The 12,871-nt window shown below is 41.7% G+C and overlaps 1 protein-coding gene across 2 annotated transcripts; it reads left to right on the forward strand.

Moving 5' to 3' along the window:
* The first annotated feature begins 11 nt into the window (after positions 1-11).
* Positions 12-4,503, forward strand: LOC146458559 (uncharacterized). Of its 2 annotated transcripts, XR_014858193.1 has the most exons (4): positions 12-168; positions 341-435; positions 1,976-3,423; positions 3,486-4,503. XR_014858193.1 is itself a non-coding variant. In XM_085090615.1 (3 exons), the coding sequence occupies exons 2-3, from the start codon at positions 352-354 to the stop codon at positions 3,095-3,097; spliced, it is 1,206 nt and encodes a 401-aa protein (XP_084946741.1). In that variant the 5' UTR covers positions 12-168; positions 341-351; the 3' UTR covers positions 3,098-4,503. The 2 variants fall into 2 exon arrangements, 1 of the variants encoding a protein (XP_084946741.1); XM_085090615.1 differs by having other exon boundaries at positions 1,976-4,503.
* Positions 4,504-12,871: the final 8,368 nt, after the last annotated feature.

Here is a 12,871-nt window from a genome sequence, read left to right on the forward strand (position 1 = left end):
GCCTGGAAACGATTAAAAGAATTGCTCGGGTATCGCTCGGATTCTCAGATTTACTTCGGAAGATCTCGTTTAAGATCGGTTAAAATTCGGAAAACACAATGCCATACAAACTTGAACGTAAAAAAATAACACTTTCGTGAACCTTGGCGTTTGTCAGAGCATTTTGAGGTAAGAAAACTTTTTGTATTGAAGGTACATCGCCTCAATGTTGAAAACAGGGTTGACGAAGAAAAAGAAAAACAGAATCTGGAAGCTTTTTTGTTTCTTTTGATTGTATTCAGGAAGACGCTATGAGCTGAGATAAACTAATTTCATGACCAGTTTCATTGTTCAAATTTAGGGTCAAATTGGATGGGATCTTCAAAATCAAAGCTACAGTTATCTGATGCTGGTGTTTACAAAAACGCAAGTCAAGTTCTTTCACAAAAGTACAAGGTAAGTGAAGTGATAAGCTAAACTATTATAATTTTAAATGAGTGTTAAGCTTAATTTAATTAGTAAATTTAACTTGTTAAGCTTATGATAAGCTTAATTTAAGCTTTATGAGTTAAGCCATCTCATAACATGCATTGATATCAAGTTTACTTGAATTGAAATCTGTCCTGGCCTGGTTATTATACGCTCCCATGAGTATCATGTGATTTTACATCAGTTCTAATTGTGTTTAAAAAAAATAAGAAAATTGTGCTGGTTTTTATCTTGTCCACAATATTAATTTGCTAGGACTTTAAGTGCACATTCAGCAAATTCCTGTGGTTCTTTGTTTTGTCAGTTATCAAATGTGTATCTTGTTTCAATTTTCGTAGGGGGCTGGGGTTGATCTTATCCTGCACAGCAGGCATATGAAAAATATAGGGGGCAAGAAAGAGCAGGGTGCAATATAAGCTCTCTCCCTCACGCACCCTACTCCTATATTTTTCAAGTGTCTGCTATGCCATCTTACTCAAAATAAATGAGATAGTTTGTTATAAACAAGATAGTTTCTTACCGTGGGATATCTGTAAACTAGCCGTATGGCTAAGCATATTCACCACGTTAAATAAAGTGTCTTGTCTTGTCTTGTCTTGTCTATGGGCATGAAGGTTGGTTCAGCATACAGCCCAAAACTTAATGACAGCCTTGTGCTATTAATGGTGGGGCAAATAAAGTATAACCTATTAAGAACTCACTGCAACTGCTACCCCATTGGTTGTTGTGGGGAGGGGGAGGGGCTTAATAAAAGAAACACAGTTCACAAGTTTAAAATATTGTAATAAATAAATAAATATTAAATAAATGTGCCGTAAAATTTTCTCTTGTTTATACTTGACATTTGAATCAATAAATATGTAAACATTTTCTGGGACACTGACTCTGTAACTGGTCGAATTACCAGTAGTTGAATCACTGGAATTTGACATCAGATGGATAAAATGAAACAGTCGGTCATGGTTGTGTTCTTCAACAAAAACATCCATCTCATCCCATTCCCCAAGGAAGGCTTTTCTGGTTTAGATACCCCAAACTTCAGGTTAAAAACTTTAGCTTTTGAGAACACCCCCCCCCCCCCCTGGAATTATTTCCAATAGCTTTTCATGGGGGAGGTATGGATATTTCCTGGAAACATACATTCATATTTACTTAATTGTCATGAATGATTTTTTTTCTTCCAGAAAGATTAGATCACATTGCCTGATTGTGTTTTGTATAGAATGATTTTCAATTGAGTGCAATAAAATCAAACCTAAAGTAATAATTAATATAATACTCTTGCTCATCACAACCAATGTAAACAGCTCAATGAACCAAATATCAGAACTCAAAGCAAATACATGTAACCAGCACCAAGCACAGGAACCAATAATAAAGCAAAACCAAAGCAAATGCAAAATTACTTTTGACACTCAATTGAAAACTGCTCTAGAGAAAATTACTAATTGCACACTAGATCTATTTGCTAAAATAACTGAGATCATATTTCATTCTCAACCTGTAGAAAATGGCTGGTGCCATAACTCTGTTCATGGTAGGAGATGTCATGTTAGGACGAGGCATTGACATGATCCTTGAGCACTCCAATGACCCCATACTGTACGAGAGCAATGGGCTTGATGCAAGGGATTATGTGACTTTAGCAACAACTCAAAATGGGCCAATACCTGACAAAAGTGAACGACAAGTGGATTATGTCTGGGGAGATGCAATACAGATACTCAAAGAAAAGAAACCAGATGTGAGAATAATCAACTTAGAAACTTCAGTGACAACAAGTGACACGCCATGGCCTATGAAATCAATCCATTATCGCATGCATCCAAAAAATGTGAATGTCATTCAATCTGCTGATATTGACTGTTGTGTCCTGGCCAACAATCATGTCGCTGACTGGGGATTTCCTGGTCTCATTGAGACTCTAGATACACTGCAGAATGGTGGGATAAAATTTGCTGGAGTAGGACGCAACTCCTCTGAGGCAAAATCGCCGGCTGTTTTTGAGCTTAACAGTGACACCAGGGTGTTGGTTTTTTCTGCCGGCCACTTTTCTAGTGGAGTGCCTGACTCATGGGAGGCAAAGCCAGAGAGAGAAGGGGTTAATGTCCTTGAGTGTTACCAGGCAAGCAAAGCAGTTACTCAATTAAAAGAACAGATTGAGCAACACAAACAAGATGGTGACATTGTTGTCTTGTCCATCCACTGGGGTGGAAACTGGGGCTGGAAAGTTGACCCCACCTTCATAAAGTTTGCACACAAAGCCATTGATGAAGCAGGAGTCCATGTCATTCATGGCCATTCATCTCATCACGTGAAGGGCATTGAAGTGTACAATGGCAGGCTTGTTATTTATGGCTGTGGAGACTTTTTAAATGATTATGAAGGGATCACAGAGAGCTATGAAGGCTATCACTGTGAACTTGCCCTCATGTACTTTGCTGATATCAATCCAGTGACAGGCCACTTGGCAGGGCTGAGGATGGTGCCAACACAAACCAAGCATCTGCGTGTTAACAAAGCTAAAGAAGAAGGAATAGTGTGGCTAACACAGATCATGTCAAGGGAATGCAAAAAGTTTGGTTGCAACATCAAAAGAGTTGGTGACGAGCTCCATTTGGTGTTTTAAGTTTAAAGGGCATGTGTCAGATCTAGCATGACTTTGCCCGTTTTTAGATTGTCAAAATTATTGCGAAAGAGACATCCAGTCTACAAGGACAGAGCGCTGACCACACCTCTGCTGGCTGACTTTGTCTGAAACCAAATGAAAGATGACTAGGGGGTAACATTCACCGGCACCCAATCTTCATGTCAGTGAACATCTGTTTATTATTATTTCTAATATAATTCCGCCAAGAGGTAAAAATGCCATTTCATATTGGAAAAGAAACATCACGGGACTCTATCATGACTGCCTTGCATAGATAGCACTGGTAGGTGTGGAAAGCCACTAGTGTAGCCTCAATATGTCAACACTTTAATCTGCCTGCATATTGGGTGAGCCATTTGATATACAGTGTGCGAGAGTGCACTCGAACCAACTGTAGCAACTGTAGCAGGGGTAGTAATGTTGTGATATTATTATTGTTAAGTACAGCTGCCTAGGACTAAGTTCAGAAAGACAACAGCAGCTACAAAAATTGAGAAATTTAGATTCCATTTGTTAAGATTTTCTTTGACTTGAACTTTCAGGTAAAAACTAGATCAAACTAAGCTAGCTTGTCTAACAAGCCCTTGTAAAGGTCCTCAATGGATCCCATTTGCTTCATGCTGTAAGTCCATACTGTTATCCATAGATTTCGTTATGGCACAAGTTGGGAAGAATTTTTTTAAACATCAGCATGTTTTGTCTTTAGTTAATAGTAATAACTTTATTTATATAGCACCATTCCCATGCTCATGGCACTTTACAAAATTAATAATATATTTGTAAAACAATACAGTCAGTAATAAAATCTATATATGTAAAGGACAAGGTTTAAAAAAACTATCTAAAGTTCCAAATATATAAAAACAACAATGAGTAGCTGTCCACAAATTGTTCAAAGAGGTATGTTTTAAGGCCTCTTTTGAAGCTCTCGGAGAGTTTAACTTGCACAAACAAGTGGCAGCATTAATGCTCTTGTGACAGATGTATCCTGGAACTGAAGAATAGTTTGTCAAAAACTCTGTTAATAGACAAAATTTTGTGGCTGGCTTATTTTAAAACTTTTTGTATGCAAAGTACTTTTGTATATAATTTACAGCAGACTATGCGAGGAGGCTCTGCCCGAAAGGGGTACCTTTTTTAGGATGCAGGAATATAAAAGGGTTGGGATTTCATGAGCTGAAGGATAGAAAAGGGTAGAGAAAACTGTCAGTAGCCCTACTTGATAAATACATAAAGTAAATAATTTGTTGCTGATGAATGCCAGCTGTGAAGATGCCTTTGGAAGCATAAGATGCTACTGCCTTGAAATTGAGATATATCAGCTGGAGTTTAAGTGCAAAATATATTCATATTAAAATAGCTTATATTAACTTTGTACATGAATTTTTCACAGAAATTATCTGCTTAATACCTTTCAGCTGGTACAGCAATAAAGATGAAAAAGCTAGAAAAATTATCTTGGTCACAGCCATCCCTTCCCCCCCCCCCCCCCACCCCCCACAGACATTGTTCCTTGGAATTTTTAGTGGGGCAGGTACTGGTTGAAGCTCATAAGGGTATATACTCCATGGGAGAATGCCATGGTTCCACCGGTATAATATATTACACACCTTTACAGGGTTATACACACCTATAGAGGGATATATACACCTTTACAGGGCTATACACACCTATACAGCGCTATACACAGCTATGCAGGGCTATACACACTTATAAAGAGATATACACACCTTTACAGCGCTATACACAGCTATAAAGGGCTATACACATCTATAAAGGGATAAACACACATTTACAGGGCTATACACACCTATAAAGAGATATACACACCATTACAGGGCTATACACACCTATATAGCGCTATACACACCTATAAAGAGATATACACACCTTTACAGGGCTATACACACCTATAAAGAGATATATACACCTTTACAGGGCTATACACACCTATATAGCGCTAAACCCACCTATAAAGAGATATACACACCTTTAAAGAGCTATACACACCTATACAGCACTATAAACAGCTATACAGGGCTATACACACCTATACAGCACTATACACACCTATAACTGAAGGGATATACACACCTTTACAGAGCTATACACACCTATAAAGAGATATATACACCTTTACAGGGCTATACACACCTATATAGCGCTATACACACCTATAAAGAGATATACACACCTTTAAAGAGCTATACACACCTATAAAGAGATATACACACCTATACAGCGCTATACACAGATATACAGCACTATACACACCTATAAAGGGATATACACACCTTTACAGGGCTATACACACCTATACAGCGCTATACACACCTTTACAGGGCTATACACACCTATAAAGAGATATACACACCTTTACAGGGCTATACACACCTATAAAGGGATATACACACCTTTACAGGGCTATACACACCTATAAAGCGCTATACAGGGCTATACACACCTATAAAGAGATATACACACCTTTACAGGGCTATACACACCTATACAGCGCTATACACACCTATAAAGAGATATGCACATCTTTAAAGAGCTATACACACCTATACAGCGCTATACACAGCTATACAGGGCTATACACACCTATAAAGAGATATACACACCTTTAAAGTGCTATACACACCTATAAAGGGATATACACACGTTTACAGGGCTATACACATCTATAAAGAGATATACACACCTTTACAGGGCTCTACACACCTAAACAGAGATAAACACACCTATACAGCGCTATACACAGCTATTCAGCGCTACACACACCTTTAAAGGACTATGCACACCTTTACAGGGTTATACACTCCTATGCATGGCTATGCACAGCTATACAGTGCAATACACAGCTATACAGGACCTTACACAGCTATACAAGGCTATGCAAAGCTGTACAGTGCTATAGACAGCTATACAGGGTTATACACTCCTGTACAGGGCTATACACACCTATACAGGGCTATACAGAGCTATACAAGGCTATACACAGTATACAGGGTTATACACACCTATTCAGTGCTATGCAGGGCTATACAGAGCTACACACGACTATATACAAGGCTATACACAGCTATACAGTGCAATACACATCTATACAGGACCATACACAGCTACACGGGGCTATACACACCTTTACAGAGCTATACACACCTATACATTGCTATACACAGCTACACAGTGCTATACAGAGCTATACAAGGCTATACACAGCTATACAGTGCAATCACACAGCTATACAGGACCATACACAGCTATACAGAGCTATACATACCTTTACCGGGCTTTACACACCTATTCAGTGCTATACACACCTATACAGACCTATACAAGGCTATACACAGCCAGACGAGCTATAGATAGCTATAGAGAGCTATACACAGTTATACACAGCTATATAGAGAGCTATGCACAGCTATACAGGGCTATACACAGCTATGCAGGACTATACGCAGCTATACAGATCGAGCTATATACACCTATTCAGTGCTATACACAGCTATACAGCGCTATATATGCAGCTATACAGTGCTATATACAGCTATGCAGGGCTATACGGAGTTATACAGTGCTATATATAGCTATACAGCAGTATACGCAGCTATACAGGACTATAAACAGCTATAGCGCTTGTACTACTAAAGGTTCTTGCACTAGTTGAGGTCCCTGCACCACTTAGGTAGTACTTTAGGTACTCTTAATGCTTAACCAAGCAAGTACTAATACAACCGGAAAGTGCAAAAATTTAAATGAAATCTGGGTGGGAACCAATGAGCTGTGTTCTAGCCAATTTTAGCAGCCTATCCTGCTAAGGCTTTGAAAGAGGAAGAACGACCAACCATGAGCATTGAGGTGCTAAACCAAAATAGCTAAAGACAGAAGAAATTATGACTATACGACTAAGTTATAACTCAGGACCACTACCAATAATGCCCTCACCTACAGGAACCCAGGCCGGGATTTATCTTGTGCCTACGAATTAGTAATTGCAACCATCTTCACGAGCTCCTTTCATCAGTTCTTTAAATTTACCACCAATGCATTGGAATATCCCCCACTGTAGTACTACTGACATCAACCTTAATTATAAATAATCCAGAAATCCAAGGATTTTCTCGAAGCTGCCGTTAAATTATACGAAAAATTAGAGGAAGATGGTGAGGGGTAATGAGGGGTGGCGGATATTTACTGCATGTGCGATATCATATCGTTTAAAAAATTTGAAATTTCGCTTTCCGTTACTGGTGTGATCGGAAAATTCATTGGCAATGTCAAGAAGAGAAGGTCTGTCTGTTCTCTCTTAGCTTTATAACTGTTTTAATTAAGTATCGTCAGGTTAATAGAGCGTTCGTGGGTCATTGTTGAACGAAAGTATCGCCACTTGCATGCAAATTTTTATCACAATGTCTGTTAGTTAAATTATCCGCGCCTCTATACATTTTGTCAACTTGTCACAATACACAGCGCACCATTCGCGTCGTATTTGATTCCAGTTGCGAGTTTGAAGGAATTTCATTGAACTAAGTACTTTTACCAGGCCCTGACCTGATGAGTAACCTCATTGGTGTTCTCGTGCGCTTTCGCAAGGAGAATATAGCAGTAATGTGTGACATCAAGCAAATGTTTTATTCATTTTATGTTGATCCATCCCATAGAGACTTCCTTCGTTTCCTATAGTTCGAAGGTAACGATCCGTCAAAGCCCATTATAAAATATCAGATGAATGTACACTTATTTGGCCATGGACCCAGTCCCGCAGTCGCTACCTACGGCCTACGCAGAACAGCCATTGACAAAAAGTTCATTAGCCGTAACTTTTACGTCGATGATGGCTTGACCTCGCTTCCATCTACTCAAGGAGCGACAGACCTTGTTAAGAGTGTGCAAGCTACCCTAGCCACAGCTAACCTCCGACTTCACAAAGTAGTTTCTAACTCTGTGGAGGTCATGGAAGCCTTCCCGGCCGAAGATCGGGCAAAAGACGTGTGTGACCTGGATTTACGCCACGGCAGCGTTCACTCGGGGTATTCTGGGACCTGGAGACAGATGCCTTTACCTTTAAGGTCTCTTTGCCGGAGAAGCCGTTCACAAGGAGAGGAGTATTGTCCATCGTCAACTCCGTGTGCGACCCGCTCGGCTTTGCAGTACCTGTTGTGCTCAAAGGGTGAAAAATACTGCTGCAGCAGCTTGTCCATATGGGAGAACGGACAAAGGAGAACAATACCCCCCTAGCCTGGGACGACCCCCTCCCTACCGTGATGATAAATCGGTGGACACGTTGGAGAGACTCTCTCATAGAGTTGCAGAACCTTTCCGTGCCTCGCTGTTACCGCCCTAAAGATTTCGGCAGCGTGACTAGAGCGGTGTTACGCGCCTTTTCCGACGCAAGCCAGGACGCTATTGGAGCAGCAGTCTACCTTCGCCAGTTCAATGGCTCTCGTCTACGGCAAAACAAGAGTCGCCCCGTTAAATCCGACGACTATACCGCGTCTAGAACTGTGCGGAGCGGTCCTAGCTGTTCAAGCAGCCCAGAGACTTATAAAAGAAATCGATCTGAAGATCTCTGACGTGATATACTACACCGATTCAAAAGTGGTACTTGGCTACATAACCAACGAGAGTCGACGGTTCTATGTGTGCGTAGCCAACCGAGTCGAGCTGATTAGGAGCATGTCTACCCCGGAACAGTGGAGATATGTGGAGACTGATTTGAACCCAGCAGACCTAGCAAGGCGCCGAGTCCCCTCAAGCAAGCTAATGGAGACGAGCTGGCTATTAGGCCCGGAATTCCTGGGCAAACTGAAGAGAACTCCCACAACCGATGAAACGTTCGCGCTCGTCGCAAGCGACCCTGAAGTCCAAAAAGCAGTGTTCAGCGCCAGTGTAAATACGCACGAAGAGGAAGAACCAGACTTTGGAGCAGAGAGGCTCAAGAAATTTTCGTCACTTAAGTCTCTGCAGCGAACAGTTGCTAACCTAATTGTCATTGTCAGAGAGTTCAAACACTGGAGAGACGTTAAAGCAGAAAGAGTTAACCTCAGGAGTAAAGCGCGTAATACACAAGGCAAACTCAGACCCCCGACAGTCGAGGAATGGGATCAGGCCCTGCGCGTCATAATCAGCAGCACGCAGAGAGAAGCGTTCAGTGGGTTGTTAAGCGGCGCCAGAAAAGAACCCGAGCTACCGAGAGATATCCAAAGTAGCACCAAGAAGGCTCTCAAAGGCTCGCAGCTGTACCGTCTCGATCCGTTTCTGCACGGGATCCTCCGCGTCGGAGGCAGATTAAGAAGAGCACAGATGGAGTATAATGAAAAAACACCCAATCGTACTACTGAAGTGTCACTATGTCTCACAGCTTATAGCTAAACTCTATCATCATGAGGTACACCACCAAGGGAGACAGATCACAGGAGGTGCAATTAGACAAGCAGGTTTCTGGCTTATTGGAGGCCATGACGTAGTCACGAAGGTCATCGGAGCTTGTGTCCTATGTAAGAAGATAACTGAGAAGACCACACCTAAAGCAGCATATGGCCGACCTCCCGTCAGATAGAACCGAAGTCTGTCCCCCCTTTACTAATGTAGGATTTGATGTCTTTGGCCCCTGGGCGGTGCAAACACGTAAGACTAGAGGAGGAGGAGTAAACGCCAAGCGTTGGGGCCTAGTGTTCACGTGCTAGAGCAGCAAAGCCATTCACATCGAGGTCTTAGAAGCTATGGAGTCCAGTGCCTTTATCTGTGCATTGAGGAGGCTCTTCGCATTACGAGGCCATGCTAAACTCCTCAGATGCGATCGGGGTACAAATTTCATTGGAGCTAAGACGGAGCTTGACGCAGCAGCATCCGAGTTAGATGAGAAGAAAGTGGAGAAGTTCATAACAGAGTGCGGTTGCAAGTAGGAGTTTAACCCTCCCCATGCGTCACATTTTGGCGGTGTGTGGGAGAGGCAGATGAATACGATTCGCCGTGTATTGGATGCCATGTTCACTGGGTTAGGTCAGAGTCAGCTTACACACAAATTGCCGATGACACTGATGGCCGAAGTGGTGGCCATTGTAAATGCCAGGCCGATAGCAGCGCTGCCGTCTGAGGTCGATGACCCGCAGCCCCTGTCCCCTGCGATGTTACTCACTATGAAGACACGCCCAGCCGAACCCCTCCAGGCCAGTTCATGCGCACAGATATCTACGCTCACTGTCGATGGAGGCGAGGGACTAGGTGGAGGAGAAAGTACTTGCAGAGCCTACGGCCGCGGCAAAAGTGGACGGAAACGCGGCGAGACCTGTGCGTAGGAGATATTGTTCTTGTGCGAGACGAATCACAACACCGTAACGATTGGCCACTGGGACGAGTGTCGGAAGTCCTGAGGAGCGACGACGGTAGAGTGAGGAAAGTCAAAGTAAACGTGGTGAGAGATGGAGAAAGGAAAACCTACCTTAGACCAATTAAGGAGCTAGTTCTACTCCTGACCGACACAGCTGATCCAGACCAGCAGTAAACGCCAAGACAATATGAGTAGCAAGGATAAGAATCCTTGGGCGAGGAGTGTGATGAACAATGAACATTTAACCAAAGAGAACTTGATCACGTAATTAAGCTTAGTTTTGTTTTGATTTATATAAGATACGTTTTTGTTCTCTTTCATTTATCGAGTTTTTACACCCCTATTTTCATGTACTATTGTTCACAGTTTCAATCAATTCCGTTGCCAGCCAATGTAGCCATTCCTGTTTTCTAATTGGTTTTACAACTGTACACATCAATTGTACCCTTATAAGAGAACGCCCCTAAAGTTTTTGTGGAGTTGGAGTTAGAAGATCTACGGAGCAACATCGGAGTTTCAGAGCAGTTTTATCTTTTTCGGAGTTACGTAACGTTGGACTTTCTTTAGCCCTTTAGTCAGGAACAGACGTAAGTTTCAGCTTATTGTATTCAGTTTTCGTTTTCCTTTCAATTTTGCTTCTTTTGTAATTAGTCTCGGCCCCCTTCTTAATCTTGTACATTGCAATTTCCCCTTTAAGTTTTCACCGCATGTGTACAATAATTCAGACGAGTTGGTGATTGTATTAAAAGCTGTTGAGTCAACTTGTGCTGTTGAATTTTATACTGTGTTTGACACTTCCCGATCTCCAGTGCACAACACCCCGTGTCCGCTGACAGGGTACACGACACTGTGTATAGCTCTGTGTAGCTGTGTATAGCTCTGTATAGCTGTGAATAGCCCTGTATAGCTGTGTATAGCTCTGTGTAGCTGTGTAAAGCTCTCTATAGCTGTGTATAGCTCTGTATAGCTGTATATAGCCTTGTATAGGTCTGTATAGGTGTGTATAGCACTGTATAGGCGTGTAAAGTCCGGTAAAGGTACGCATAGCCCTGTATAGCTGTGTATGGTCCTGTATTAAGCTGTGTATTGCACTGTATGGCTGTGTATAGCCTTGTATAGCTCTGTATAGCACTGTATAGCTGAGTATAGCACTGTATAGGTGTGTATAGCCCTGTAAATGTGTGTAATATCTCTTTATAGGTGTGTATAGCCCTGTATAGCTGTGTATAGCGCTGTATAGGTGTTTATAGCTCTGTAAAGGTGTGTATAGCCTTGTTAAGGTGTGTATGGCCCTGTATAGCGCTGTATAGGTGTGTATAGCACCTGTAAAGGTGTGTATATCTCTTTATAGGTGTGTATAGCCCTGTAAAGGTGTGTATATCTCTTTATAGATCCAGGTATAGCCCTGTATAGCTGTGTATAGCGCTGTATAGGTGTGTATAGCTCTGTAAAGGTGTGTATATCACTTTATAGGTGTGCATAGCCCTGTATAGTGCTGTATTGGTGTGTATAGCCCTGTAAAGGTGTTTATATCTCTTTATAGATCCAGGTATAGCCCTGTATAGCTGTGTATAGCTCTGTAAAGGTTTGTATATTACTTTATAGGTGTGCATAGCCCTGTAAAGGTGTGTATATCTCTTTATAGGTGTGTATAGCCCTGTATAGCGCTGTATAGGTGTGTATAGCTCTGTAAAAGTGTGTATAGCCCTGTTAAGGTGTGTATGGCCCTGTATAGCGCTGTATAGGTGTTTATAGCCCTGTAAAGGTGTGTATATCTCTTTATAGGTGTGTATAGCCCTGTATAGCGCTGTATAGGTGTGTATAGCCTTGTAAAGATGTGTATATCTCTTTATAGGTGTGTATAGCCCTGTATAGCGCTTTATAGGTGTGTATAGCCCTGTAAAGGTGTGTATAACTCTTTATAGGTGTGTATAGCCCTGTGAAAGTGTGTATAGCCCTGTAAAGGTGTGTATATCTCTTTATAGGTGTGTATAGCCCTGTATAGTGCTGTATAGGTGTGTATAGCCTTGTAAAGATGTGTATATCTCTTTATAGGTGTGTTTAGCCCTGTATACCGCTGTGTAGGTGTGTATAGCCCTGTAAAGGTGTGTATATCCCTTTACAGGTGTGTATAGCCCTGTATAGCGCTTTATAGGTGTGTATAGCCCTGTAAAGGTGTGTATATCTCTTTATAGGTGTGTATAGCCCTGTAAAGGTGTGTATATCTCTTTATAGGTGTGTATAGCCCTGTATAGCGCTGTATAGGTGTGTATAGCCTTGTAAAGATGTGTATATCTCTTTATAGGTGTGTATAGCCCTGTATAGCGCTTTATAGGTGTGTATAGCCCTGTAAAGGTGTGTATATCTCTTTATAGGTGTGTATAGCCCTGTGAAAGTGTGTATAGCTCTGTAAAGGT

The sequence above is a fragment of the Pavona decussata genome, unplaced genomic scaffold, assembly GCF_977016875.1.
Source record: "Pavona decussata unplaced genomic scaffold, jaPavDecu1.1 SCAFFOLD_233, whole genome shotgun sequence".
NCBI classification, from domain to species: Eukaryota; Metazoa; Cnidaria; class Anthozoa; order Scleractinia; family Agariciidae; genus Pavona; species Pavona decussata.